The 25,875-nt window shown below is 34.7% G+C and overlaps 3 protein-coding genes across 4 annotated transcripts; 2 read left to right on the top strand and 1 right to left on the bottom strand.

The window, feature by feature from the left end:
* Positions 1 to 232: 232 nt before the first annotated feature.
* Positions 233 to 2,149, top strand: LOC109159100 (putative ankyrin repeat protein RF_0381). The gene has a single exon (XM_019307123.1). It carries the CDS (start codon positions 400 to 402, stop codon positions 1,999 to 2,001), a length of 1,602 nt encoding a protein of 533 aa, XP_019162668.1. The 5' UTR covers positions 233 to 399; the 3' UTR covers positions 2,002 to 2,149.
* A 10,302-nt stretch (positions 2,150 to 12,451) lies between these two features.
* Positions 12,452 to 16,943, top strand: LOC109159099 (5-methyltetrahydropteroyltriglutamate--homocysteine methyltransferase-like). 2 transcript variants are annotated; one of them, XM_019307121.1, is made up of 12 exons: positions 12,452 to 12,563; positions 13,411 to 13,764; positions 13,868 to 13,955; positions 14,087 to 14,214; positions 14,303 to 14,694; positions 14,780 to 14,943; positions 15,043 to 15,123; positions 15,208 to 15,374; positions 15,452 to 15,557; positions 15,662 to 15,912; positions 16,040 to 16,241; positions 16,340 to 16,943. In XM_019307121.1, the coding sequence occupies exons 2-12, from the start codon at positions 13,415 to 13,417 to the stop codon at positions 16,700 to 16,702; spliced, it is 2,292 nt and encodes a 763-aa protein (XP_019162666.1). In that variant the 5' UTR covers positions 12,452 to 12,563; positions 13,411 to 13,414; the 3' UTR covers positions 16,703 to 16,943. The 2 variants fall into 2 exon arrangements, with proteins under 2 accessions (XP_019162666.1, XP_019162667.1); XM_019307122.1 differs by lacking the exon at positions 12,452 to 12,563 and adding an exon at positions 12,706 to 12,752.
* Positions 16,823 to 17,848, bottom strand: LOC109159101 (17.9 kDa class I heat shock protein). Its single transcript, XM_019307124.1, has 2 exons — positions 17,495 to 17,848; positions 16,823 to 17,360 (listed from the first exon to the last, which is right to left on the bottom strand). The coding sequence occupies exons 1-2, from the start codon at positions 17,589 to 17,591 to the stop codon at positions 17,032 to 17,034; spliced, it is 426 nt and encodes a 141-aa protein (XP_019162669.1). The 5' UTR covers positions 17,592 to 17,848; the 3' UTR covers positions 16,823 to 17,031.
* Positions 17,849 to 25,875: the final 8,027 nt, after the last annotated feature.

Below are 25,875 nucleotides of genomic sequence, written 5' to 3'. Positions count from 1 at the left end.
ATATATCCAGAAATTCATAACTATATATTCACAATAATACTATTGCCAGACTCGAATCTGATTTTTTTTTAAGTGGGACGCACGTTTTTAGTCAAAATGACATCGTTTTGCATCGTATGCACCATGCGCATGGTGCATTCGGTTGCACAGCATAACTATTGCCCCCTTGGGGTTGGGGTTTAGATACCCACAAGACAATGTCATTAACCTTCCCTCCAAAACCCAAGTGGAGCTCTCTTGTTGAAAGCCGGCCATTCCCTTTACATATATACTCCACTCTTCATTCCTCCACCGTACAACCCTTTCACTAAATACTACTCTGCTCTTTCTTTACATTCTGTATTTCTGTTCAAAACCTATGAAAGAAAGAGTGGAAGAATGTGAAAGAAGAAAGCAAAGATGGATAGGCTAATAGGTTTAGAACCATCAAATGTTGTGATAGTGAGAATTGAGGCAGGAATCAAGTGTTACGGCGAGGTAACATTAAGAAATGTTATGTATACCATGCCGGTGGCGTTCCGCCTTCAGCCGGCGAACAAGAGCCGGTACACCGTCCGGCCCCAGTCGGGGATCATATCTCCTCTTAACGCTGTTACCCTTGAGATCGTTTATCATCCCCCTCCCGGAACTCTGTTGCCGGAAACTTTTCCCCATTCCGACGACTCGTTTCTCCTGCACAGTGTCGTCGCCCCGGGGGCGGCGGTGAAGGACGCCAAGACAGCCTCGGAGTCGTCTGTTCCGAATGATTGGTTTACCACTAAGAAGAAACAGGTTTTCATTGACAGTGGGGTGAAGATCATGTTTGTCGGCTCCCCTGTTTTGGCGGCGGTCGTGTCGAATGGCCGCATGGATGAGATTCGAGAGGTGTTGGAGAAGAGTGATCCGTCGTGGAAGGCGGCGGACGCGGTGGATGGCGACGGCCAGACGCTGCTTCACTTGGCTATCGCGCAACGCCGGCCGGATCTCGTGCAATTACTGCTGGAATTCGGGCCGGATTTGGAGGCTCCGAGTAGGCCGTTGGGATCGAGCCCGCTTGAGGCGGCGGCGGCTTCGGGGGAGTCGTTAATCGTGGAGATCTTACTGGCGAACCGGGCCAGCACGGAGAGATCGCAACCGTCGGTTTTAGGCCCGGTTCATCACGCCGCCGGGAACGGCCACATTGAGGTTTTACGCCTCCTTTTACTAAAAGGCGCAAACGTGAATGCACTCACAAAAGACGGCGACACCGCCTTGCACCTCGCGGTGGGGGACCGGCGAAGGGACTGCACGCGCCTCTTGTTAGCCAGCGGCGCAGTAACAAACCTCCGAAATTCGCGGGACGGCAACACTCCCCTGCACATAGCCGCGGGAAACGGGGACGAGCCCACGGTGAGGCTCTTACTCCAAAACGGAGCCGAGAAGAACACCAGAAACAAGTACGGGAAGACATCCTACGACGTCGCGGCGGAGAACGGCCACAACCGCCTCTTCGACGCCCTCCGTCTCGGCGACAACCTATGCGCGGCCGCCAGAAACGGAGACGTCGGCGCCATCCAAAAGCTGCTCCACCACGGAGCCAACGTGAACGGGCGGGACCAGAACGGCTGGACCGCTCTCCACCGAGCGGCATTCAAGGGCCGGATCGAGGCGGCGAGGGCACTAATCGACAACGGAGTGGACGTCAACTGCAGAGACGAGGAAGGCTACACGGCGCTGCACTGCGCCGTGGAGTGCGGGCACGCCGACGCGACGGAGTTGCTGGTGAAGAAGGGGGCCGACATAGATTCCAGGACCAACAAAGGCGTCACCGCGTTACAAATTGCAGAATCGTTGCATTTTTCGGGGATTACGAGGATACTAGTACAAGGAAGTGTGTTCAAAGACATGAATTCTAACGGTGTAAACGCGAACTTAATCATGCAATCTGGAAACACAGTTCGTAAGGAGAAGATGGAGATAGGAACGATGAAGAAGAAGGTAATCGGAGCAAGAGTTCGACCACGTGGTATCCCGGTGGTTTGAACTTTGAACAAAGAATCGAACCTTGGCAGATTGTTTAACTGTGATTTAGTGATTATATGTGTATGTAATATGTATTATATTCATTCGATTATTAGTTGCAGTGCAATTGTGTTATTCTATAAAATTGATTAATAAAAATTATAATCAGCTATGATTACTAATAGTTTAAGAATAATGAAATTTGTAATTTTGTGATTACCATGTCATACCTCAATTGTTTTCTTTTGTTTCGCTTGCTTAACGCAAAGTGGACTATTTACCCTCCAACTAAAATCAACTTTGTCACTTAAACTCACATTTTTTAATGTAATTGCGTATTTTTGCATTAAACATTTAATTTTCAAGAAATAAGTAATAATATCATAATTCAGTGCTCGAATATAATACAATTTCTCGATTTATTTTTTCAACAAATAATTTGATTTTTTTTTTTGAAAAGAAATAATTTTGACTTTTTTTTTTTTTGAATGCTACTGACTCTACTATATTTGTAGTGTCTGTTCAAACATACTTTCTCAACCTATTGAAGTACAAAGAGTCAACAACGCCTCCACTGACACTCGATCTTATGACCTTCTACATAAAAGAAATAATTTGAGTTTAATTTTGATTAATTCATTTTTTTGTTTGAAAAGGGATAAAATTCATATTTAGTCCTTGTCACGTTACCTACTTTGTTTTGTTTTTGCTGTGCTGTGGAGCTAAAAGTAGTAATATTCACTTCATCACTTGTAAGCACGAATAAAGACAATTTATATCGTGCACCAGGCCGCGCGTTGTATTGTGCACCCTGATGCAAAACGACGTCGTTTTAGATTTTTTTTTTTTTTTTTTGAAATTTCGCTGCTCTGTATTGGCGGTTAATTTTCTTTTAAAAAAATCTCATGTTAAAAAAATGTACATAATTTTATACTAGAATACACATAATTGTATACATGAATGTACATAATTATATAACAAAATACACATATTTTTTTTTTTAATTTCCTGATTCGGATGTACATAATTGTATAAAAAATACACATAATTGTATAAAAAATACACATAATCACGTCAACTCCCTATATAACTTACCAAAACGATGCCGTTTTGGAAGGCGCGAGTCGCACAGTGCGCTGTGGTGCAGGGTATAACGATTAGAATAAATGGACTTATAAATGGGCCAAATCACAGTTTTTGTTTGGGCAATTTATATCCTACACCACGGCGCGCGTTGCACTATGCGCCCAAATGCAAAACGTCGTCGTTTTAATTTTTTTTTTTTTTTTGAAATTTCTCGTCCCAGTGAATGGCACTAGTTTTTTCTTTAAAAAAAAAAAACCCGCTGTTCAAGAATGTACATAATGTTATACTAGAATACACATAATTGTATACATGAATGTACATAATTATATAACAAAATATACATACTCTTTTTAAAAGATAATACACATAATCTAACATAATACATAATAAACATAAACTTTTAACATAATACACATCAACTATTAACATAATACACACAAATTTTCTGATTCGGATGTACATAATTGTATAAAAAATGTACATAACTGTATGAACCAATACACATAACTGTATGAACAAATACACATAACTGTGTGAACAAATACACATAATCCCAGCAACTTCCTACCGCGCCTCCCAAAACGACGTCGTTTTGGGAGGCGCGCGGCGCACAGTGCTATGTGCGCCGTGGTGTAGGGTATAACGATTGTTTTGTTTTGTTTGTTTTTTTTTTTTTTTTTTGTTTTTTTTTTGTTTTTTGTTTTTTGTTTTGTTTTGTTTTTTTTTTTTTTTTTTTTGAAAACAGACCAAATAACAGTTAAGAAGATTAAATATTTGAGGGGCTTTAGGTTCGTGGCATGCGAAGGTTTGAAGCCCAATCAGACACCAGATGGCAAATTATATCATAGTCTAGGGTTTATTAGGAATGTCAATATTTGCCCCAACTTGACAGGCTGACTCGATAAAATAAAAACCAACAGGTAAATGATCAATAGTTATGCTGTGCAACCGAATGTACCATGCGCATGGTGCATACGGTTCAAAACGACGTCGTTTTGATTAAAAATGCACGTCCCACTTTTTAAAAAAAAAAATCAGGTTCGATTCTCAGCAATAGCATTATTGTGGATATATAATTATGAAATTGTGGATATATAGTTATGAAATTGTGGTTATATAGTTATGAATTTATGGATATTTAGTTCATTCATTGTGGATATTTAGTTCAATCATATATTGTGGATATTTAGTTCATTCATTGTGGATTTTTACTTCATTCATTCATTCATTGTGGATTTTTACTTCATTCATTCACTGTGGATATATAGTTATGAAATTGTGGATATATAGTTATGAATTTATGGATATTTAGTTCATTCATTGTGGATATTTAGTTCAATCATATATTGTGGATATTTAGTTCATTCATTGTGGATTTTTACTTCATTCATTCATTCATTGTGGATTTTTACTTCATTCATTCATTGTGGATATATAGTTATGAAATTGTGGATATATAGTTATAAAATTGTGGTTATATAGTTATGAATTTCTGGATATATAAAAATGCTATTGCCGGGAATCGAACCTGATTTCTTCTTTAAGTGGGACGCGCGTTTTTTTAACCAAAACGGCGCCGTTTTGCAACCGTATGCACCTTGCAAGGTGCATTCGGTTGCACAGCATAATTTGCGGTCAATGATCTGAACGGACTAACTCGATAAAAATTATTGGTCTGATATGTCTGAAATAGATAAGTCCGATGGTTTAATAGGACTAGCTCGAACTTTAATAGGCTAGACTGATAATCTGAATTACTGAATGTTGAAATTTAGAAATGGAGGTTTATTTCAATTGAATGATATGTAAATTTATATTTATTAATGTAAATGTGTTAGTTTGAAATATAATTATAATTTATTTAACATTAATATAATTTATATGGAGTATGTAATATTTTTATTTTTACTTTATTGAAGTGATTATATATATGTGATGAAGGTGTGAAGAAGGCGCGACTCACGGATGATTCCATCGCACGGAGAGAGAGAGCGACGCGGAGAGACGAGGAAACCAAACCGTGCGCGTGAATGTGGAGTAGTTTGACTAGATTACAACAATACCAAAGAGACCCCCCTTCTCATAAAAACAACTGAATATAACGTAAAAACTCATTAGCCACAGGCTATCATCAAGACCGTCCGATCAAACCATCCAACGGCCCAAACATGTCCACATGTTTGCATTTTAAGAAGTGTTTTTTACATGAATGTAATTATATTTATATTTATATATATATATATATATATATATATATATATATATATATATATATATATATAATGAAAACTGTATGAGTGTACAAAATTTACTATACAAATGTACACACAACTACTTCAAGAGTCTCCACTATCATCCAAGCATGTCTAAGAGTAAATTGTGTGCATTTATTTAATAGATTGTGTGTAATTATGCATTACTTCATATGTTCTCACCTAAGACATGGTTATCATATGATTTATTTTTTCTACTATAAATTTTGGTAAATTAAGATTGAGAATGAAATTCCAATTTGACATCTCTCAATAGTAGGTTTAGGTTACTACTTACCTACCAATTTGGAAGACTTTTGAGTCGTCTCTTGTCTCTTGTTTTCAATTTGGTGAAGACAACGAAATAGAGTTGGACGAATTATCACAATTTGACCAATTTTTGTAAACTTATGATTGCATATTATAATTGCCATTTTTATTATGTTACATTAGAGTCAGGTTCCTTGGTACATGTCTTTCCGTACGGTCGATGCAATTTACATCATTAGGTATGCATAAATGTACCACACAATGTTCGAAAATACATCATTATGTATGGTGCATTTTTTTAATGTGCGGTGCATTTTGTGGCATTTCATTCTGGTGCATTTTCAAACACTGTGTGGTGTATTTATGCATACTTAATGGTATAAATCGCACCAACCGCACGGGAAGACCTGTTCTCATTTGAACCAAAATCTGTTACATAATATTTTATATTAATATGATATAACTTATCTTAAAAATTATTATTTGCGATTATTTTTATAAAATATTAGAGATCCCTGTAACCTACACTCTTAGTCCATGCAAAACACATAAAATTAAATTGTAAAAGTGATTTCCTAAAAACTCAAGTGGGACAGATCTCAAATATGAAACATTTTAAAATCAAAATATAAATTGTATTTTCATCAACAACTATTACATTTTTACTAAAATATATTATTTTTTCTATTAAAAATAGTGAAAATAAAATAGTGGTTTATGTAGAAAAACACATTACATTTTTCATTAAAAATTATTACACATCTCACACAAATCTAACCAGTTTGATTAAGTATTAAAATATTTGTTTAAAAATAAAGAAGAAGGGCAACACCCAAAGCAAAATTTAAACCACTAATTGTGATTGATCGAAATTTGTCAAACCCAACAAACGCCAACTCTTTCATGCTCCGTAATATCGTGAAGTGGGACTACAGGGGAATTAACTCAATGGTCTTCATATCATACTCGTGCTAGATTGTAAGATTTACCAAGAAATCAAAACACACACACATTTTATTTTTATTTTTTTGAAGTCAACAACCATATTCTAGTTTCTATATATATGGTTAATATACACTTCATTAAAATTCTGCATAGTAGGCTTGTAATAAATTACTAACTTGATTACAAGATTAATCCAACCTTTGATCTATTTGACAACCACATGGGAATCAGTTGTAACTTGTAAAGCTGAGAGCAACTCCAATACTTATAAATTTTTATGAGTTTTTGAAGGCCGTGTAGGAGAGAGAAGCAAATGAGAATATGAAAAAATGTGGGGAAAAAAAAACAATAAATTATGGGAAAAAAAAAAAACTAAAGGCATTACACCTCTTCTAAACCCGTAAATTGCTGCACACGCACATCTATCCGCACAAATTTTTTCATTTCCTCCCAAAGTGAACCCCCCACTCAAAAATTATATTTGCAGAAAAATAATATAGACAAAACTTTGATTTTAACTAGATAAAAATCAATTTCTATTTTTTTTTATTCCTTAAAAACTACTTGTGGTTGTTCTGATACCCTATACCAAAACCAAAAATATTATACTCAACGGTCAAAGGTGCACAAACTAAAATGCTTACTTGTCAACAACTACCCCAAAGATTTATTATAATTTATTCTTCCAGCAATATTGTTCACGTTTCAACCAGCGGTATATAACAACGCATTAAAATTATATTTAAAATCCAGCGGTGTAGAATATTCCGTCTAAATTTATAACTTTTCTCTTTTTTGCTCAAAAAAAAAAAAACAAAAAACAAAAAACAAAAAACCAAAAACAAAACAACAACAACTAGGCACTCATTTTCTCATCTAATGGGTCATAGAACCATCGGGATTTAGTCATCATAATTTACTCATCCATTATTCTGTTAGGCTGGAGTGTGATGGCCTTTGAAATGTAAAAATTTCACTTTTTGTGTACTTATTAAAATCAAATTAAAATAAGATATCACACTAAGAAAAATTCTCATAATATCAGCGGATGAATATAAAACTCACCCAATATCTAATGCCTCTAATTTAAAAACGTATCAAATAATACATTTTGAGTATGTGCAATTGACCCACTTGATAGATCAGAGAACATAACAAAGCATACCATACATTGTAGTCTTCGTCTTCGTCTTGGTCTTTGTATTCCTCATAACTCGGAAACATTTCTTGTGTACAATGGCAAGACCAACCTCATCGTATTTCTTAATTCTATTCTATTTTTTTTTTTTCGAACCGTAAAGATGTCTCCTAAAAAATGATTGATAAAGCTCCAAAGAAGTCATGGGTCATATCTATCCAGACTTCAAATTTAAAAGTACTTTAATTGGCTTGAAATTATGTCTTAAATAGAATGGCATTGCTTTATACACCCTACGCCACGATCATGTCAATGGCATTTCAAAATCCACCCACGTTCCAACTCAAAATCGTGTCAAAGAGACACTGTCCGAATGACGTGGCCGAGACACCCAAAATGGTCACAGTTACCTTAATGCCACCTAACATCGATTTTGAATTAAAAATAAAAATAAAAAGAAAAAAATATTGTCTAACAACAAATATTTCTAAACGTTCATCTAGCGATTGTTGTATTAACTGCTGCAACATTTCACATAAGTATGACCACAGCTCGATTCGAACAAGACGATTCTGATACCATTATCGGGAAAAAAAATTATAGATTTTTTTAAAGGTTAATATTAAAGTTTAAGTATTTGATATGCACACAATGTTGATATGTTCTTTAATTTTGTAATCACAATAATAAACTAGGGCTATTTCCACAATCGTCATATGCTCTTTATAACCACAATTCTGAAGTGGTTTGCATTATTATTATGGCACCTCCGTGACTCTCGAAAGTCATAGGTTTGAATCGTGATGGTGAAATATTGACTCTCTTTTTTGTGTGCGTGTAAACCACGAGGTGAAACGGTCCAAATCCACCTGATTAATTTTCGTTCTCTCTGGGAGGCACGAGAGCTGGCCCAAGAAGAATCGTCACTTGTGGGAATCGAACGCGAGTTATCCTAAAATTTTTCCTCACAAAAAAGAATATTGACTCTTGATACTACCTCGTAATAGTGTCAATAATATTCAAAAAAAAATATTTATGTGATCTCAAATTCAAACTTTCACCAAACTAATAATTTGCATTATATATATATATATATATATATATATATATATATATATATATATATATTTGTTTGTTTATTTATTTAAAAAGTAACCAACAAAATTATCCTACCCTTCTATTTATCATACTTCAACATCAAAATTAGATTCAAGTTGTAGTTAAAAATAATACAACATCTCAAATATTGTATTGTAATAGTGTTAATAGTATTCAAAAAATATAATACAACATGTAATGTTACTTTTTATTTTCAATTAATATGACCCACTACGATTAATATAAAAAAAAATAATTACAATATTTTTTTTTTCTAATATCATTTTTCTATAGTTTTTTAGTAATGCACCAAAAAATTTGTCCCACCTATGCCCCTCACCAACCCCCAACAAACACTCACCAATCGTTACCATAATTAGTCACAATTTAATGATCATTTTAAAAGTATGGTGTCTCATGCTGATTATAATTATGATTTAAGATATGTAATTAGTAAGGAAATATAAAATAATATGGAGTATTAGTTTGACTGTTTTCTCTTTTCTTTTTTTCTTTACTTAAAGAATTAATTCTACTCTACACCCACCAAACAATTAAATATAAATAAAATATGTATTTATTCTTTTATATAGAATTTGAACTTCATTCATTATAAATTCTTTTTCGTAAACAAAAATAGTTATGAATGTATATCTCTGTTGAAATACAATTTAGTTGACACAATACACTACAAAAATATGTATAAGACTTTTCTCGCAAACAATTATAACATAATTTTTTTATTACATATTTTAAATATGAAAGTAGGATTTCTACATCCCTCCACCAACTTTTATTTTTATTTTCTTTTGTTTTAAGGAGAATTGATTTTTTGTTAGTTTCAGGATTTCAATCGCAACTGACAGCCACCAACTTTTTGCTTTTCTATTTTGATTCAGACCTCAGAGTTTCCAACATGCTTATGTGCAATCATAGTCGCTTAAGATCCACGCGCGATGCATTCCTTGAATATCATCTTCCAATAACTCAAAGTGAAGGGGTTCCTTGTGCGCAGTGAGCACAGGTCCAACCTCTGTGGTTTATGTTCAGTTGAGTTACCATGATTTACATCCTCTCAAATGCTCTGTCGGATTGGGGTGTGAGGACCCTTATGATTGGGGTTCAGCCTTTTTGGAAGAATCTTCCAATAACTCATATTGTGTATTTGTGTTGTATTCGATACAATTATGCATAAGTTTAAACGCAAAATTAAGGGCTCTTTAAGTATCCTGTCCTGGAGAGCTTATGGGAGAAAATAAATCGTCGAATATGTATCACTAACGTAGTAATCTAAGTGCTAACTTATTTTACAAGATTTTACTCCTTGCAACGTTTGAACCAAACATTTGGTAACCATTATAGCCACATTCAAGTTAGAAATGTTAACGAGACGGGGTAAGGGTGGGGCAATACTCCATTCTTGTCCCCGATTTTCTCCCCTATTCCGCTTTTCCGTTATCGTCCCCGTTCACGTAGGAGAATTGAAAAATCTCTCCACCCTCATCCCGCGTGAATTATTCGGGGACGGAGAATTTCTAGCTAGCCCCATTTATAATTTTTTTAAAAAAATATTAAAATAAATAACTCATGTATATTAATCTTCAACTTAAAATACTATGGAGTAATATATATATATATATATATATATATATATATATATTCAAGGACAAAGTGGATGAGGATACTACTCTCCATTTCTGTTTCCATCGGGGCGAGAAGTCAGGTACCTATCAAGTAAGAATATAATTGGCATTCTTAATTCAAATTTTTACCATTAAATTATGTCTTGGTGATATATAACTATACATGTATTTAGACGCAATCCCAACCAAGTGACTAGGTTGTTGAGCGGTGGAGTCGTGGAGATAAAGAAAACGCCTATTTAGGGACGCATGACATTATAAGCAAAATATCCAAGTACAGTAGGGATAGGGGCGGAGCACAGAAGCCATACCGCCCAAATTGTCACATCCCCTTCCTGACCTATTGGTTGTTGGAATAATACAAAACGTTCATTTGTATAAATAGTACTCCGTAACATTTTTGTAATTTAACTAACAAATCGACATTAATAATACTAAATACTCTCTGCTAGCAAAAATAATATTGCTCCATCATAGCTGCGAATAAAGTTCTAAAGTCTAATAATTTAATGTCAATATTAAAAATTTAAATAGTATAAGGGGATGTTTGGTTCATGGAAAATGTTTTCCAAAGGAAAATATTTTCCTTAAAGTGGAGAAAAATGTAGTTTTTTTTTTTGTGTTTGGTTCATGGAATTCATTTCTCATTGAAAAATGAATTCCTCAAATTCAAAGAAAACCACATTTTGGGTTGTACCAAGTATTTTGTTTTCCATTCTTCCCAAAAGGTTGAATCCCCAATACCAAGGTCTCCTCACACCCAGGCCTACAGAGCATTAGGATTTTGTTTTTCACAAAGGATGGGAAGAAAAATTGATATGATTTGACTATTTTATCATTATTTTCTTTCTTACTTATATTACTCTTATTAATTTGTAGGGGCATATATATATATATATATATATATATATATATATATATATATATATATACGTTTTTATACTTATTATTCTTTACAATTTCAAATCTAACCAAACAGTAGAATTAGTATTCCCATTAATTTTTTTTTTTACCGCTAACCAAGCAATGAAATTCATCTTCCTAGTAAATGTTTTTCCATGAAATTACAATTTCACTTCCATTAAAATATTTTGCGCGAACCAAACGAACCCTAAATGTGTGAGTTATTTTTAAACTTATAAGTGATTATATTGTCAAAAAAAAAATATTAATATCAATATATAAGTTAAAATGTTAAATTAATATAATTATATTACAAGATGAAATGTATATATTATATTATATGCATATATGTAATTTATATATAAACTTTATTTATTGTTTTTATACATTATTTACATAGTGCATCGCAATAAGTTGTGGAGACTTAGTTGAAAAAAAATAGTAGTTATTTAATTATTATTATTATTATTATTATTATTATTATTATTATTATTATTATTTTGATTTTGATGACGAGAAAAAATGTGTAACCATTATTCAAAAATAGTCAACATGTAAATAATGTTATGTGTAATTATTTGTAAATCACACAAAAGAGATAAATTAATTAGAAAATGTTTAATACAACGAACTCGACAAAGAGAATATTGACAATAAGTGAATTTATGACAAAAAATCAATTACACCCATATTGTGGGTGGGACAAATTATAAATTTTTAAAAATATAATAGTGAATTAATGAACATTTTGGTTCATCGGCTACGCCATAATTATTAAATTGGTCATCCGTTATTAATTTTGATCAATTATCATTAACTATTAATTTCGTAACTGATTTGGTCTTCCGTCAAACTGATCGATAACCAATTTAGTAATTACGAAGGATTAAATCAGTTACAAAATAAATAATTGAATGTTTAGTTGGTCAAAATTGATAATTGAGAATCAATTTAATAATTACGGCATACACGAAGACCAAAACCGTCATTAATTTGTAATTTGGAGACAAAAGAATTAGATTAGAATTAATTAATACGGAGTAATTTGGTAAAATCAAGACGGCTACAGTCGGTAAAATGAAGTGTATCGCAACCACCAACCCCCGCCACAACACCCCTCTTCTGTTATATATACCCACACCTTCCTCCACTAAACTTGCGTTCGCCCATTCATATCTTCTCCCTGCTCTCATCTCCCTCTCTCGGCGGAAGAAGAAGTCAGTGCTTCCTTGCCTCTACTCCCTAAAGGTACGCTCGCTCGCACGCTCGATATCTTCGCCGTTGCTTTGTTTTCCACCACTCGTTCTATTCTCGCATTCATATTAAAGTGTGCTCAACACTGTCAACAAGTGCATCACTTCTTCATTTCTCCTTCTGGTCAGCGCTTTTCTCCTTTTCGCTAATTTCAATCGCTTGATCGAGATCTAGTCTCTATAGGTGAGAGCCTCTCTGTTTGGTGTGGTTGCGGTAGTGTATCATACTGAATTTTAATGGATGATGATTTTAGTATCAAACGCTAGATCTGAGTAGCCGCAAATGAATCGTGAAATGAGGAGTTGTAGATCTTGGTGGTCTTTGATTTCTGAGCATTCGTTTTGTACTAGTAGTATATTGTGTAGTTGTTCCTGCTTTCCTGTACTGTAGGGTGCATGATTTCATACTTCAGTTCGAAGTGGACCTTTGGAATTTACAGATCTGATTGAATTACTGTTCTGTATGCTTTAATCTCTTACATGATTTGACTTGTTTTTCAGCTGTGCTTTTTGTCTGGTTGTGCATGTGATATCATAATGGATAATTCCTATGCTCTGTACACAGTCGCATTTCAGTTACTATAGTTAGTAGTGATGCATGCATATGATCGCAAAATATATTGGATAGTGAAAGAAAAGAAGAAAATCCATATGCTATCTGCCTATCTACACCACTAGTACACTGCATATACACAAGGAAAAGAGCATGATCACTATGACATTATGCTTAGTTATAAAACAAGTATATTAGTCACTAGATTGATTTAGTTTTTTTTGGGCAATAAACTAGTTATTTCATTAGGAGATTGAATTGAACTGATTGTGTTTGTTGGGTTAACCAGAAAAATGGCATCTCACATTGTTGGATACCCTCGCATGGGCCCAAAGAGAGAGCTTAAATTTGCTCTTGAATCTTTTTGGGATGGAAAGAGCAGTGCTGAGGATTTGCAGAAGGTGGCGAGCGATCTCAGAGCCTCCATCTGGAAACAGATGGCTGGTGCTGGAATCAAGTACATCCCGAGCAACACCTTCTCGAACTATGATCAGGTGCTGGATACCACTGCTATGCTTGGTGCTGTACCGCCCAGGTACAACTGGACTGGTGGTGAAATTGGATTCGACACCTACTTCTCCATGGCCAGAGGAAATGCCACTGTTCCTGCAATGGAAATGACCAAGTGGTTTGATACAAACTAGTAAGTTATCTGATCTCAAACCTCCATTCTATTTTATTGATTGCAGTATACAATTTGTAATCATGTGTGTTTATTCAGTAATGATGTTCATGTGTTTACGCAGCCACTTCATTGTCCCCGAGTTGGGTCCTGATGTGAAATTCAGTTATGCTTCCCACAAGGCAGTGAATGAATATAAGGAAGCTAAAGCGGTATGTGATCTGCAATTCCAGTCTGGTGTCTTGTACCAATGTCATATGATCGTACATTACACTTGTGTGTTTGTAATATATGATTTTCATTTACTTTGTTGAAGTTGATCGACTTTACTTTTTGTGTGCAGCTTGGTGTCGATACCGTTCCAGTACTTGTTGGCCCAGTCTCATACTTGTTGCTATCAAAACCTGCTAAGGGTGTTGAGAAATCTTTCCAGCTTTTGTCCCTTCTAGACAAAATCCTTCCAATCTACAAGTAAGATATCATTTTTATTATTATATTAGTATGAATGCCTATTTACTTAGTTCTGAGCCTATCATAAACAATTTAAACATCAATGCAGGGAAGTTGTTACTGAATTGAAGGCAGCTGGAGCTTCTTGGATCCAGTTTGATGAGCCCACCCTAGTTTTGGATCTTGAGGCTCACCAATTGGAATCATTCACTAAAGCATACTCTGAACTAGAGTCTACTCTATCCGGCCTTAATGTGCTTATTGAGACTTACTTCGCTGATGTCCCTGCTGACGCATTTAAAACACTTACTGCTTTGAAGGGAGTTACTGCCTTTGGTTTTGACTTGGTCCGTGGATCCAAGACTGTTGATTTGATTAAGGGTGGATTTCCTTCAGGAAAGTACTTGTTTGCCGGAGTTGTTGACGGTAGAAACATTTGGGCAAATGATCTTGCTGCATCCTTAAGTCTTTTGGGATCTCTTGAGGGCATTGTAGGGAAAGGTATATTTTCAAATGCTCCTTATGGTATTAGTGATTTTAATTATGCACATAGAACCATCTTTCATTTTCTGTTTTGATTTTGCAGACAAGCTTGTTGTTTCTACTTCCTGCTCTCTTCTCCACACTGCTGTTGATCTCATCAATGAGACCAAACTGGATAATGAAATCAAATCATGGCTTGCATTTGCTGCTCAAAAAGTTGTTGAAGTTAATGCTTTGGCAAAGGCTCTAGCTGGTCAGAAGGATGAGGTATAAATCAAATGGACAATTATTGTAACATCCTGCAAGCTACCAACTTGTTTTATACTACTGACCTTGAGTGGTTTAATTTTATGGTTCTATTTCTAGGCATTCTTCTCAGCTAATGGTGCCGCACAAGCTTCAAGAAAATCGTCTCCAAGAGTTACAAATGAAGCTGTTCAAAAGGCTGTAAGTGATGAATTGTATTTTCTCTTAATTCAATCATCACAGCAAGTATTTGTTGACCATTTTGTGCTTCATCTATATTCCTAGGCTGGGGCTTTGAAGGGCTCTGACCACCGCCGGGCTACAAATGTTAGTGCAAGACTTGACGCCCAACAAAAGAAACTTAATCTTCCTGTTCTCCCAACTACCACTATTGGGTCATTTCCTCAGACAGTGGAACTTAGAAGAGTTCGACGTGAATACAAGGCCAGCAAGTGAGTAGTTTTTTTACTAGTTTTACATCATTAATGTTTGTTTAAATTGCTTTTCTTAATATGTCAATCCTTTCTAGGATCTCTGAAGAGGAATATGTTAAAGCCATCAAAGAAGAAATCAGCAAAGTGGTTAAGCTCCAGGAAGAGCTGGATATTGATGTTCTTGTTCATGGAGAACCTGAGGTAAGTTAGCTTTATATGCTCAAAATAGTCACATATACATACATAATACTGTATTTGGGGAATTATCTTGGTTTACTTAAGGTCGAATGTTTAATATGCTGCAGAGGAATGATATGGTTGAGTATTTCGGAGAGCAGCTCTCTGGATTTGCCTTCACCGCAAATGGATGGGTTCAATCCTATGGATCTCGCTGTGTGAAGCCCCCCATCATCTATGGTGATGTGAGCAGGCCAAAGCCAATGACTGTTTTCTGGTCCAGTGCAGCTCAGGGCATGACCAAGCGCCCAATGAAGGGAATGCTTACCGGCCCAGTTACCATTCTCAACTGGTCTTTTGTTCGAAATGACCAGCCAAGGTAACAAAAAGATTTTTTAAAAAACACATTTTCTCCTTCCACCACTTCAGTAGAAAGAAAGGAGAACTAATGCATTCAATTGTTGATGCTATGGGTCCATTATAATTTTGTTTTGCTCTGTTTCCAGATCTGAAACTTGCTATCAGATTGCTTTGGCAATTAAGGATGAAGTTGAGGATTTGGAGAAGGGAGGCATCACTGTTATTCAAATTGATGAAGCTGCTTTGAGAGAAGGTTTGCCTCTTAGGAAGGCTGAGCATGCATTCTATTTGAACTGGGCTGTTCACTCATTCAGAATCACTAACTGTGGCATCCAGGATACCACCCAGGTGCCCTTTCTCATATTCCTTACCTTAACTTTGTGGGGTGGGATGGTGACTTGCTTTGTTCAAATGTGTTCTAATGAGCTTCTTGCTATGCCTTACAGATTCACACTCACATGTGCTACTCAAACTTCAATGATATCATCCACTCCATCATTGACATGGATGCCGATGTTATCACAATTGAGAACTCCCGTTCTGATGAGAAGCTTCTCTCAGTTTTCCGTGAGGGTGTGAAGTATGGTGCTGGAATTGGCCCCGGTGTCTATGACATCCACTCTCCCAGAATACCGTCCACTGAAGAGATTGCAGATAGAATCAACAAGATGCTTGCAGTTCTTGACACCAACATCTTGTGGGTGAACCCCGACTGTGGTCTGAAGACTCGCAAGTACACCGAGGTGAAGCCAGCCCTCGAAAACATGGTTTCTGCTGCCAAGAAAATCCGCACTCAACTTGCCAAGTGAGGTTCTTGAGCGTGCCCAGGCATTTGAATCTTTTCCACCAAAACCTCTGTTTGAGATGAAATTTTATTGTTTAGGTCTTTAGCTCCCTGAGCACAAGCACATTTGGATTTCTACTTTTTACCCTTTGTTTTCAATCTTTCCCTTTTCTTAAAGGGAAAAAAAAAACAAAGAAAATTATATCATCCTGTAAGTTTTGGCTTGTTATCTGAATGCATTTGGGCACATAAACCCATTTTTCATTGCTTTCAAGAAGTGGAAATTACATAAATGCTATCTTCAGTTTGTGCATTGTCTGGTGTTTTTTTAGTGACATACAACATTAAAATCAGTTAGCTACTACTACCCATTATTGACTTGTACATGTAATAAGAGCAAGCAGTGATGACGGAAATGACAGCCACTAGAGCTGCAACATTGACGGCAATCAATGGATTTGAAGAGTGAGGTTTGGGTTTATTGTCGTGTGGGGGATCACTAATCTTCTTAGGCATTATAATGTGGAGAACACCATCCACATATTTTGCTTGGATCTCATCAGGGTTACAGTTGGGAGGAACTATAACTTCCTTGTAGAACGAACTTTCCGGCGGTCGGTCCCCGGAAATTTTCAGTATTCCACAATTGTTGACTAGTACTCTCAGATGCTCCGCCTTGAATTCTAAGACCCAAAATATAAAACATATATTACTTCGTCATCCCTTATGAAACATTCATCAAATAAAAACCCAAATAATTTGAGCCACTTTACACCCTAGACTAACTAATATAACATCATTAATTACGTAAAATTACCCGGTACATGGAGCATGAGATCATCGTAATCTGGTTGGTGTTGCCATTGGAAGACAGGATCGCATGGGCTGGCAACTGATCCAACCTTGGCCTCCATGTAGCTTCCAAGTCGATCGGATTCTTTGATGATTGAAACAGATTATGGTAATGCAGACAAAATGTGTTTCCTCGGCTACTTTTTATACGGTCGGCGGGGAAGCGGAATTTGTGTTTTGGGTTTAGGTTTCTTCTCAGTTTCCTCAAAGAATATCATATCATAGCAGAGAATCATCTCATTGTCTTGCCTTCAATTCGGGGTTTTGCTATTATATTCCTTCTTTAATTTGAGTTCCGTATGTTATGTACTTATTTTCTCTGGCTGGGCAATGCCATATTCCCTAGTCCCTACCTACAAATTCTTTTACCATATTTAGAGTAGTTCTACATAGTCACATTCAATTTTAAATAAATAAAAAAATTACTTTTTGACGTCTTGGTTAGTTTAATATATTAACTGTATATTATATATGTTTTGACCTATAATTGAAAAGTGAAACTCAATATAGCAAGCTAGAAATACCAAAGGGCCTGGAGAGCAATAGTAGCATCTGTAATCCTTATTTTGATCTTGTCTTAAGTGATATTCTGGATCTAGCTAGTGTTTTTCCAAACATTAATTTTACGTTTGTTAAACGATCCACGAACTTGGTAGCCCACTTGTTGGCTCGGGAGGCTGTGTTCTAGGGAATGGTCTTCTGTTCTCCCTCCTTTTATTTTTGATGTTGTTTCGGAGGCCGTTTGATTATTAATGCAGTTTCTCTTATCAAAAAATAAAATAAAATACCAAATGGTTTTACACCTTTAGTTTCTTACATCTCACACCAACTGTCTTAAGTAGGAGGACTAATGCTTGGTGCTCACAAGAAGTTCATCGTATTGGGTGTAATTTTTACACTATGACTATCAAGCTAAGACTCATATATATGTCCTTACAATCCACTACATGAGAACCAACTGTGCTACTCATGCGGACTTTAAATCATATATCTTTACCGAATATGATTGTACTTAATCAACAAATTAATTATATTAAAAAAACATTCAACATAAACTTATAAACAAATTATTAGGGTTGTAATTGTGCTTGATTATATTTATATTTTGGATGGATAGTTTTGTTGAGTATAGAATGCATAAAATAATATATTAGTAATCATGTTATTGCTTAGTAGAAATTTAACGAATCTTGTGTTGAATATAAAAGGTATAAAACACTATATTTGTAATCATGTTTAATATTTTAATTGAAATTGAACACATCATTTAATTACTTGACGGGTGAAATAGGGATGTTATTGAAAACAGGTCCTAAATCATATAACACAATTTTAAGCTTGTATGAATAGCTCAGTTGGTAACATGAATAAAATTTGGTAACAATATAACGCAACTTCATCAACAACAATTAATTGATCAAGTTGGTACAAATCAATGTGTTATTATCTCAAGAGATGGGAGTGTTTGGGTGGGGAATTTTGAACTCTACTATCATATTTGATTTTTATTACCTTATTTATTTCACTACTTTTGGTGCTCAGAAATGATATTTAAATTCAATGAATGAAAATGTCATTCACATGAATCGAAATCTAATTTGTATTTTTATGTTTGAATCAAATGCTCATAAAATGGTAGTTTAAAGTACGTTGAATAGCATTAGGAGGGGTGAATGAGTGAGTAGAATATAAATTACATGTGGAATATAATTCATATAATTGGACATAATTATCGTATTTTGATGATCACAAATTTAATTTTTGTTAATATTTCTTGATCATTTTCTATTGTAGTGTTTGACATTTTGACTCATATGAAATTGAAATGAGATAAGTAATAATAATAATAATAATAATAATAATAATAATAATAATAATTTAAAATGAATTACATTTCATGGATAATTTTGAAAATTTAGAAAGAAATTATAATTCCTCCCAATCAAATATGTAGTTTTTTTTTTTTAATACTATCGACTCTATTACAATGTAATATTTATTTTCTACAATTGAGTTCGATTATATGATCTTTCCTCAAAGAATCACAGAAGTATCATCTTAATCCAAAGTGCTTGACGAATCAAACATGTAGTTAGTCTTGTGATATTAAGGAGACATGGGACCTCGTGTCTTGCGTGGGAAGTGGGAACTGGCCTCCAAAGTCAATCAATTGCCTCAAGGGATCAAATGAATATCATCCCTACACTTCTTTTTTTTTTTTTTTTTAGCAAAACCGCTAAAATATATTAATTCAAAAGAACTATAACAAAGTCGGGGGCACATAGTCTCAGTACAATGAACTAGTTTGAGTAGAGATTTTTGAAGCTAAAGCATGATCAAATTTAAATGTCTAGGCACCAGAAATAAAGAACAGGAATGAAACAAAGACATTAAACGTAAGCAATCATCAATGACCACCCCAGCAAAAGATCTAGGCGTAACAGTCGGGGAAGTAATATAGCGGTGAAGAACCAAACAATCCGTGTGTGGAGCAACCGTTCCAATATTGCGGTCTCTAAGCCAAGAGAGGGCTTCTTTACATGCCAACGACTCTACGTAAGAAGATTAGCACAAAACGGGAGGGCTCGCCACAAAGGACCCATCGCCCGATATGATAACGACACCAAAGTGCGCTGCTCCGGTCGCTGAAGTGAAACTAGCGTCGACGTAGCAGCGGAGGACACCGGGCAGTGGCTGCGATTGCTGTCTCGGTTCGGCAGTTCGTTGATTTCCAGCGGCAGCCTCCCAGGCAGCAAGGGCGGAGGCAGCCCCCTTCCAAACCCGGGACGGTTTACGCATCATGCATCCCACACCGCACAATTCCTCGTCAACCAAATATGATAGAGTACAACAACCACCTTGACAACAATAGAGGGAGTTAAAACAGATATCGCATCCTAAAACCATTCTGAAAAAGAGCCCCACGCAAACTAAAAACATGGAGTTGGGATTCATCCCAAACAAGTTGGGCAAATTCACACTCCACAAGTGAATGCATGGTATCCTCATGAAAAGATACACACATAGGGCATGAGAGGTTCACTACTTCTACCCTCCTTACAAGAAGACTAGTAGTGGTAGGGGGAATACCACTAATAGCTCTCCATAGGAAGGTCTTCCATTTGGGGGGGTGGGGGGGGGGGGTTTAATCTTCTATAAAGAATTCCATTTACAAAAAGCATGAACAATCTCACATAAATTGGTTAGCGTGTTTTCTTGATAATCAAAAGATTTTTTGTGAGGGCGATTGATTGGCCGCACACTTTAGATCTTGAATTATTTTTCTTTTTAATATTTAGTTCTTAATTATCAATTTTATCAAATTCAGTCTTTCGATTATTCATAATGTTCCATATTTATTTTTTGACATTATATAATTGAGGATGTGTTTGGTTCGAACATGAGAATCATAATCGGAATGGAATCAAATACTTGGTAATTGGAATTAGTTTTGGTGAAAGTATTTTGTATGTTTGGTAGTATGGTGGAATTGGAATGATTACCAATATTGATGTTTGGTTATGTATGACCTTATAATTACAATAGAAATTTTAAAAATACAAAAACAAAAAATCAAGACAATTGGTCTTAAAAGTGACGATGAGGTGAGTAAGCAATGTAGTGAGGAGACGACAAAATGATAAAACGATAAAATAAGGAGTGATAAGGTTGAATTAATGGAATGATACATGATTTTAATTGGGTAATGAATTCTGTAATTATAGGAGTAATCAAATCATATGTTATAACAAGTTGTCAACCAAATAATTTGTATGACTTTCATACCCATTTTGATGTGGTAAATACGGTGGTTCCTACAAATCCCGTAAGGTACGAGGGTCATATCGTATGGGGATCCTACTTTGGTCTGCTTGTTGGTTTAAATCCTTAGGCCCGTGTTGCGTGACAGTGGGTTAGAGGTTCCCGAGCTAAAGCTAGTGTGTCGAAAGTGCCAAAAGTCTCCCTCCTCGCATTTAATGCGGTATTTAAAGGAGGCACGTACCGGTCCCTCGATATGTGTGGCACGTGGAACGCATGCACAAGGTAAGGTTGGGGGCCTTGTTGGTCCATCCACGTGTTGAGAGATTTATGATTCCATCGGACCCACCGCTATTGAATTTGGTTAAGAGAACTATGCTTAAGGCTCAAAGTACCATAGGTCGGATGCTCGGTCCCTACCTAATACGGTCGGGGTAGAGTAATAAGTACTAATCTCCATTGGCCAGTGAAATTGCACTCGGTTTGAGATCTAGGTCAGGCAAATGCACGAAAAGGTCGGTCATGCTCGGATATGGCTCTACTCAGTGGGTAGGCCCAGTACCGATCATGTATATGGGCAATTTATATCCTACACCATGGCGCGCGTTGCACTGTGCGCCCAGATGCAAAACGACGTTGTTTTATTTATTTATTTTTTTTGAAATTTCCCGCCCCAGTGTATGGCAATTAATTTTTCTTAAAAAAAACCCTTTTTCAAAAATGTACATAATGTTATACTAGAATACATATAATTGTATACATGAATGTACATAATTATATAACAAAATATACATACTCTTTTTAAAAGATAATACACATAATCTAACAAATACATAATAAACATAAACTTTTAACATAATACACATCAACTCTTAACATAATTCACACAAATTTTTTGATTCGGATGTACATAATTGTATAAAAAGAATGTACATAATTGTATAAAAAATGTACATAACTGTATGAACAAATATACATAATTGTATGAACAAATATACATAATCACAGCAACTTCCTACCGCGCCTCCCAAAACGACGTCATTTTGGGAGGCGCGCGGCGCACAGTGCTACGCGCGCCGTGGTGTAGGGTATACCGATTGATGTATATGTTACGATACGGTTGGAAATAATCTCTATCACCATTCATTGTGTTTAACCCCATGAACCAAACACACATTGAGAGGTTAAATGTACTATAGAATATTTTTTCTTTTTTAGTTAGACCACGGGATGTCTTGACCAAACCAAAACTGTAGGAGACACTTATAAGCACGTATCATACTCAGACTAATCCTCATTCGCATAGGCCCAACTCAATTAAGGGGTAAAATATTGGTCAAATTAATTTTTCAATATGAAAAGGATTCGAACTCTCTTAAAAGATGAGAGTGCACGACTAGTCACGCAAACCAAATTAGTTTGACAGAGTACATTTTTTACAATTGAGAAATTGATTTTTTTTTTCTTTTTCCAAATTGACAAACGGGAGAATTGATATTTTGAAAACTGAATAATAATCATAATAATTTTTTAAAATTGCAGTACTTGATAATCTAAAAAGTAAACACCTTTTGACTAAATAACACGATTTGATTGCATTATTTAATTAATGTGTGTAATACTTTTGAGGTTGGGACGGAGTTGTCAGAAAAGCTGGCCAACTCATGCTGGGGAAGAGAGATAGAGAATGAAAGAAGACAAAAGGTGGGCCCACAATTCAGCTCATCGTCGTCGGCCTCAAAGCCCATTCTCACGCATCAACCATTATTTTAACCCCAAAAATACTAACGTAAATAATCACTTCAATTTGGACACGAAACTTTTCGCTGCATGCCTAATGACCGTTATTAGCCATTATTTATTATGATTTAAAAATAACAGCTATTTTCACCTTTGACACATTGTCATATATGCTCTTTTAAAATATATATTATATTATGTAGTAGTGCCAATAGTTCAATTTGAAGAACCAAGTCTAATCGAGTTTCAAAATTTGTGCGTTATTAATAAATTTATAAGATTCAATAAGTAAACACTATAAAAATATAGCATTATAATTTATAATCGATAATAAAACTTTAAAAGGTTCATTAACATAACATATAGTCAATATATACTTTGCTGCGAAAAATATAATACCAAAATGTTGGTTGAGGTAACAACATTTGGATGAAAACTGTAATAAATAATCAATTATGGTCATATCAATAAAGTTATTCGACTAACGAGGTGTTTGGTAAATAGATGTTAGCTGATTGAGTTAGTGAGTTTGACTGGTTGAAAACATTAGCTGATTGTAGAAAAATGTTTGGTAAATTAACTATTAGCGCATAGTTGATTAATGCAAAATGATTTTTTCAAATAGCTAATAGAAAAGCTGCTTTGAACAGCTTTTTGAATTTTAGCATTTTGAAGCAATAAGTTGTTACAAAAAGCTAATTACTAAAATATTCATATTGGCCATGTTTGGTAAAATGACGGTTAGTTGATAGCTATTAGCTGATTGTGTTAATTAGAAGGTATAAATAGTTGATAACATTAGCTGATTGTAGAAAAGTGTTTGGTAAATTAGCTGTTAGCTCATAGCTGTTTGGTATAATTTCTTTTCTCAAAAAGCTAATTGAAAAAGTTGCTTGGAGTAGCTTTTTGAATTTTAGTCTTTTGGAGTTGCAAAAAGTTAATTAACCAAACATTTATATTGATATTTTAAGTAAATCAAACAATTAATAGTGGTCAAATAAATCAAAATTGGCCTATAGGCCGATTTTTTACCAAACAAGGTCATTAACTGTTTAACCAAGTCAAATAGCTAACAGTGGTCAAATAATTCAAAATTGACTGATAAGCTAACTATATTACCAAACAAGGCTTAAATCAAGTTAAATTAAAAAAAAAAAAAACAATAGTGGTAACACCAAAATAATCGTGAGGTTACAAATAAATTGTAGACATTTATGCAATTTTATTTAATTAATTTATTATGAAATTAGTTAATTTGTGAATGATTAATAAACCAACAAAAAGAAGTTACTTGTACTAAAAAAATAAATAAATAAATAAAAAAATTTACTCTGTATGAAATTAAATTACTTCTTATAACAAAATTTTATGCACAAATAGTATTTCTGACTCTGTGTATTAGTATGTGTACTAAAAACACATTTACAAAGAGTAACTTTTATAAACTTAGTATAAAATTATAAAGGACAAATTCGTCAAATTGTCCATAGTCCATTTATCATTATGCTGATTCACGAATCACGCCTCCAAATCTCCTATTATAGGCCTGGAGATATAACTCTAATCCTCATTCTAAACATCGCATTATGGATCTAATTAATTACTTCAATTACTATTTATGAACTAAACACAATATTATCTTTATGACCAAACAATCTACAATCCTTGGATTTGCATATTAGGACAACACACAATGGACCCCACCTACAACTCCAATTCTCTTTGGCTTATTGCTTTACATTATATGGTCTATATTACTTCTCTTTGTGTAAATCACTATTTATGTTGGGTTAATGTTACTTGTAGTATGACAAGTCTTGTAAGTGTGCTAGTTAGATGTGACATACCTAAACAAGTTGCTCATTGACTTATTGACTTGCTAAGCTCGGGTTGGATCTTTTATTAGTATGATTTGGAGCACAAAATAATGAGTACTTTTTGTTATTGAATTCATTGAACCGTTCAATAATTCGATCACATTTTTAATTTTTTTTTTTTAGTAATGCGATAACCATCAATACAATGATAGATGGTACCATTTGACCATAAATTTGTGCAAATGATTGTACCATAATATTTGTATTAACTAATTTATATTTATAAATCAATTCTTGAATCAAGAGGGGAGAGGAAAGCCCAAGCCAGTATTGTCACTCAACATAAGTATTATATTTGTATACTTTTACGCACAAACTCAAACTCACAATGTTCATGGCAAAAATAAAATTCCCACCCTGTCAATGAAAGCATATTTTAAGTGAGACTACCTGCGTTATGCGACATAATTTAAAAAAACCAGTTTTGTTACAAGTTATAAGATTTTTATTAATAAAAAAGAATTGCAAATTTATGTACATAATAGCCCTGTTTAGTAACATAATTAGTTTATCAGTCAATTTTGATTGGTTTGATCACTATTAGCTGTTTGGCTTGGTTAAACAATCAATATAAGTGTTTGATTAATTAGTTTTTTGTAACAACTTATTGCTAAAAAACGCTAAAATTCAAAAATATATTTATTGAAAAAATCATTTTGCATGTAATCAGTTATCAACTAATAACTAATTTACCAAATATCTTTCTACAATTCGCTATCAACTAGTCAAACTTATTAAGTCAATCAATTAATATCTATTTACCAAACAGCCCAATGTAATCTAATTTCCTTCCCCTAAGCCCTAACCATATGTATTTTGTACGTAGAAAGTTGGCTGGATTTAAGGGATGCTAGTGAAAGCGGGCAACGCAAACATCATCACATGGGCAAAGTTGGAAACTTAACTTCAATGATTAGCAAAGGGGCAGTTTTTGCAATTTCAGCTAAAAAAGGGTGGTCTTTTATAAAGA

This window comes from Ipomoea nil, unplaced genomic scaffold (assembly GCF_001879475.1).
Source record: "Ipomoea nil cultivar Tokyo-kokei standard unplaced genomic scaffold, Asagao_1.1 scaffold2826, whole genome shotgun sequence".
Lineage (NCBI taxonomy): Eukaryota > Viridiplantae > Streptophyta > Magnoliopsida > Solanales > Convolvulaceae > Ipomoea > Ipomoea nil.
The sequence above is the reverse complement of the archived record's forward strand: the minus strand, read 5'-3'. Positions and strand labels throughout refer to the sequence as shown.

What these genes read in the sequence shown, in the direction of transcription:
- LOC109159101 (XM_019307124.1), bottom strand. Translation starts at nt 17,591, where the DNA reads ATGGAGGCCAAGGTTGGATCAGTTGCCAGCCCATGCGATCCTGTCTTC. An exon ending in TCTCATGCTCCATGTACCGG is followed by an intron (nt 17,361 to 17,494) that starts GTAATTTTACGT and finishes TTTGGGTCTTAG; the next exon opens with AATTCAAGGCGGAGCATCTG.
- LOC109159100 (XM_019307123.1), top strand. Translation starts at nt 400, where the DNA reads ATGGATAGGCTAATAGGTTTAGAACCATCAAATGTTGTGATAGTGAGA.
- LOC109159099 (XM_019307121.1), top strand. Translation starts at nt 13,415, where the DNA reads ATGGCATCTCACATTGTTGGATACCCTCGCATGGGCCCAAAGAGAGAG. An exon ending in TTGTTCATGGAGAACCTGAG is followed by an intron (nt 15,558 to 15,661) that starts GTAAGTTAGCTT and finishes AATATGCTGCAG; the next exon opens with AGGAATGATATGGTTGAGTA. An exon ending in GCATCCAGGATACCACCCAG is followed by an intron (nt 16,242 to 16,339) that starts GTGCCCTTTCTC and finishes TATGCCTTACAG; the next exon opens with ATTCACACTCACATGTGCTA.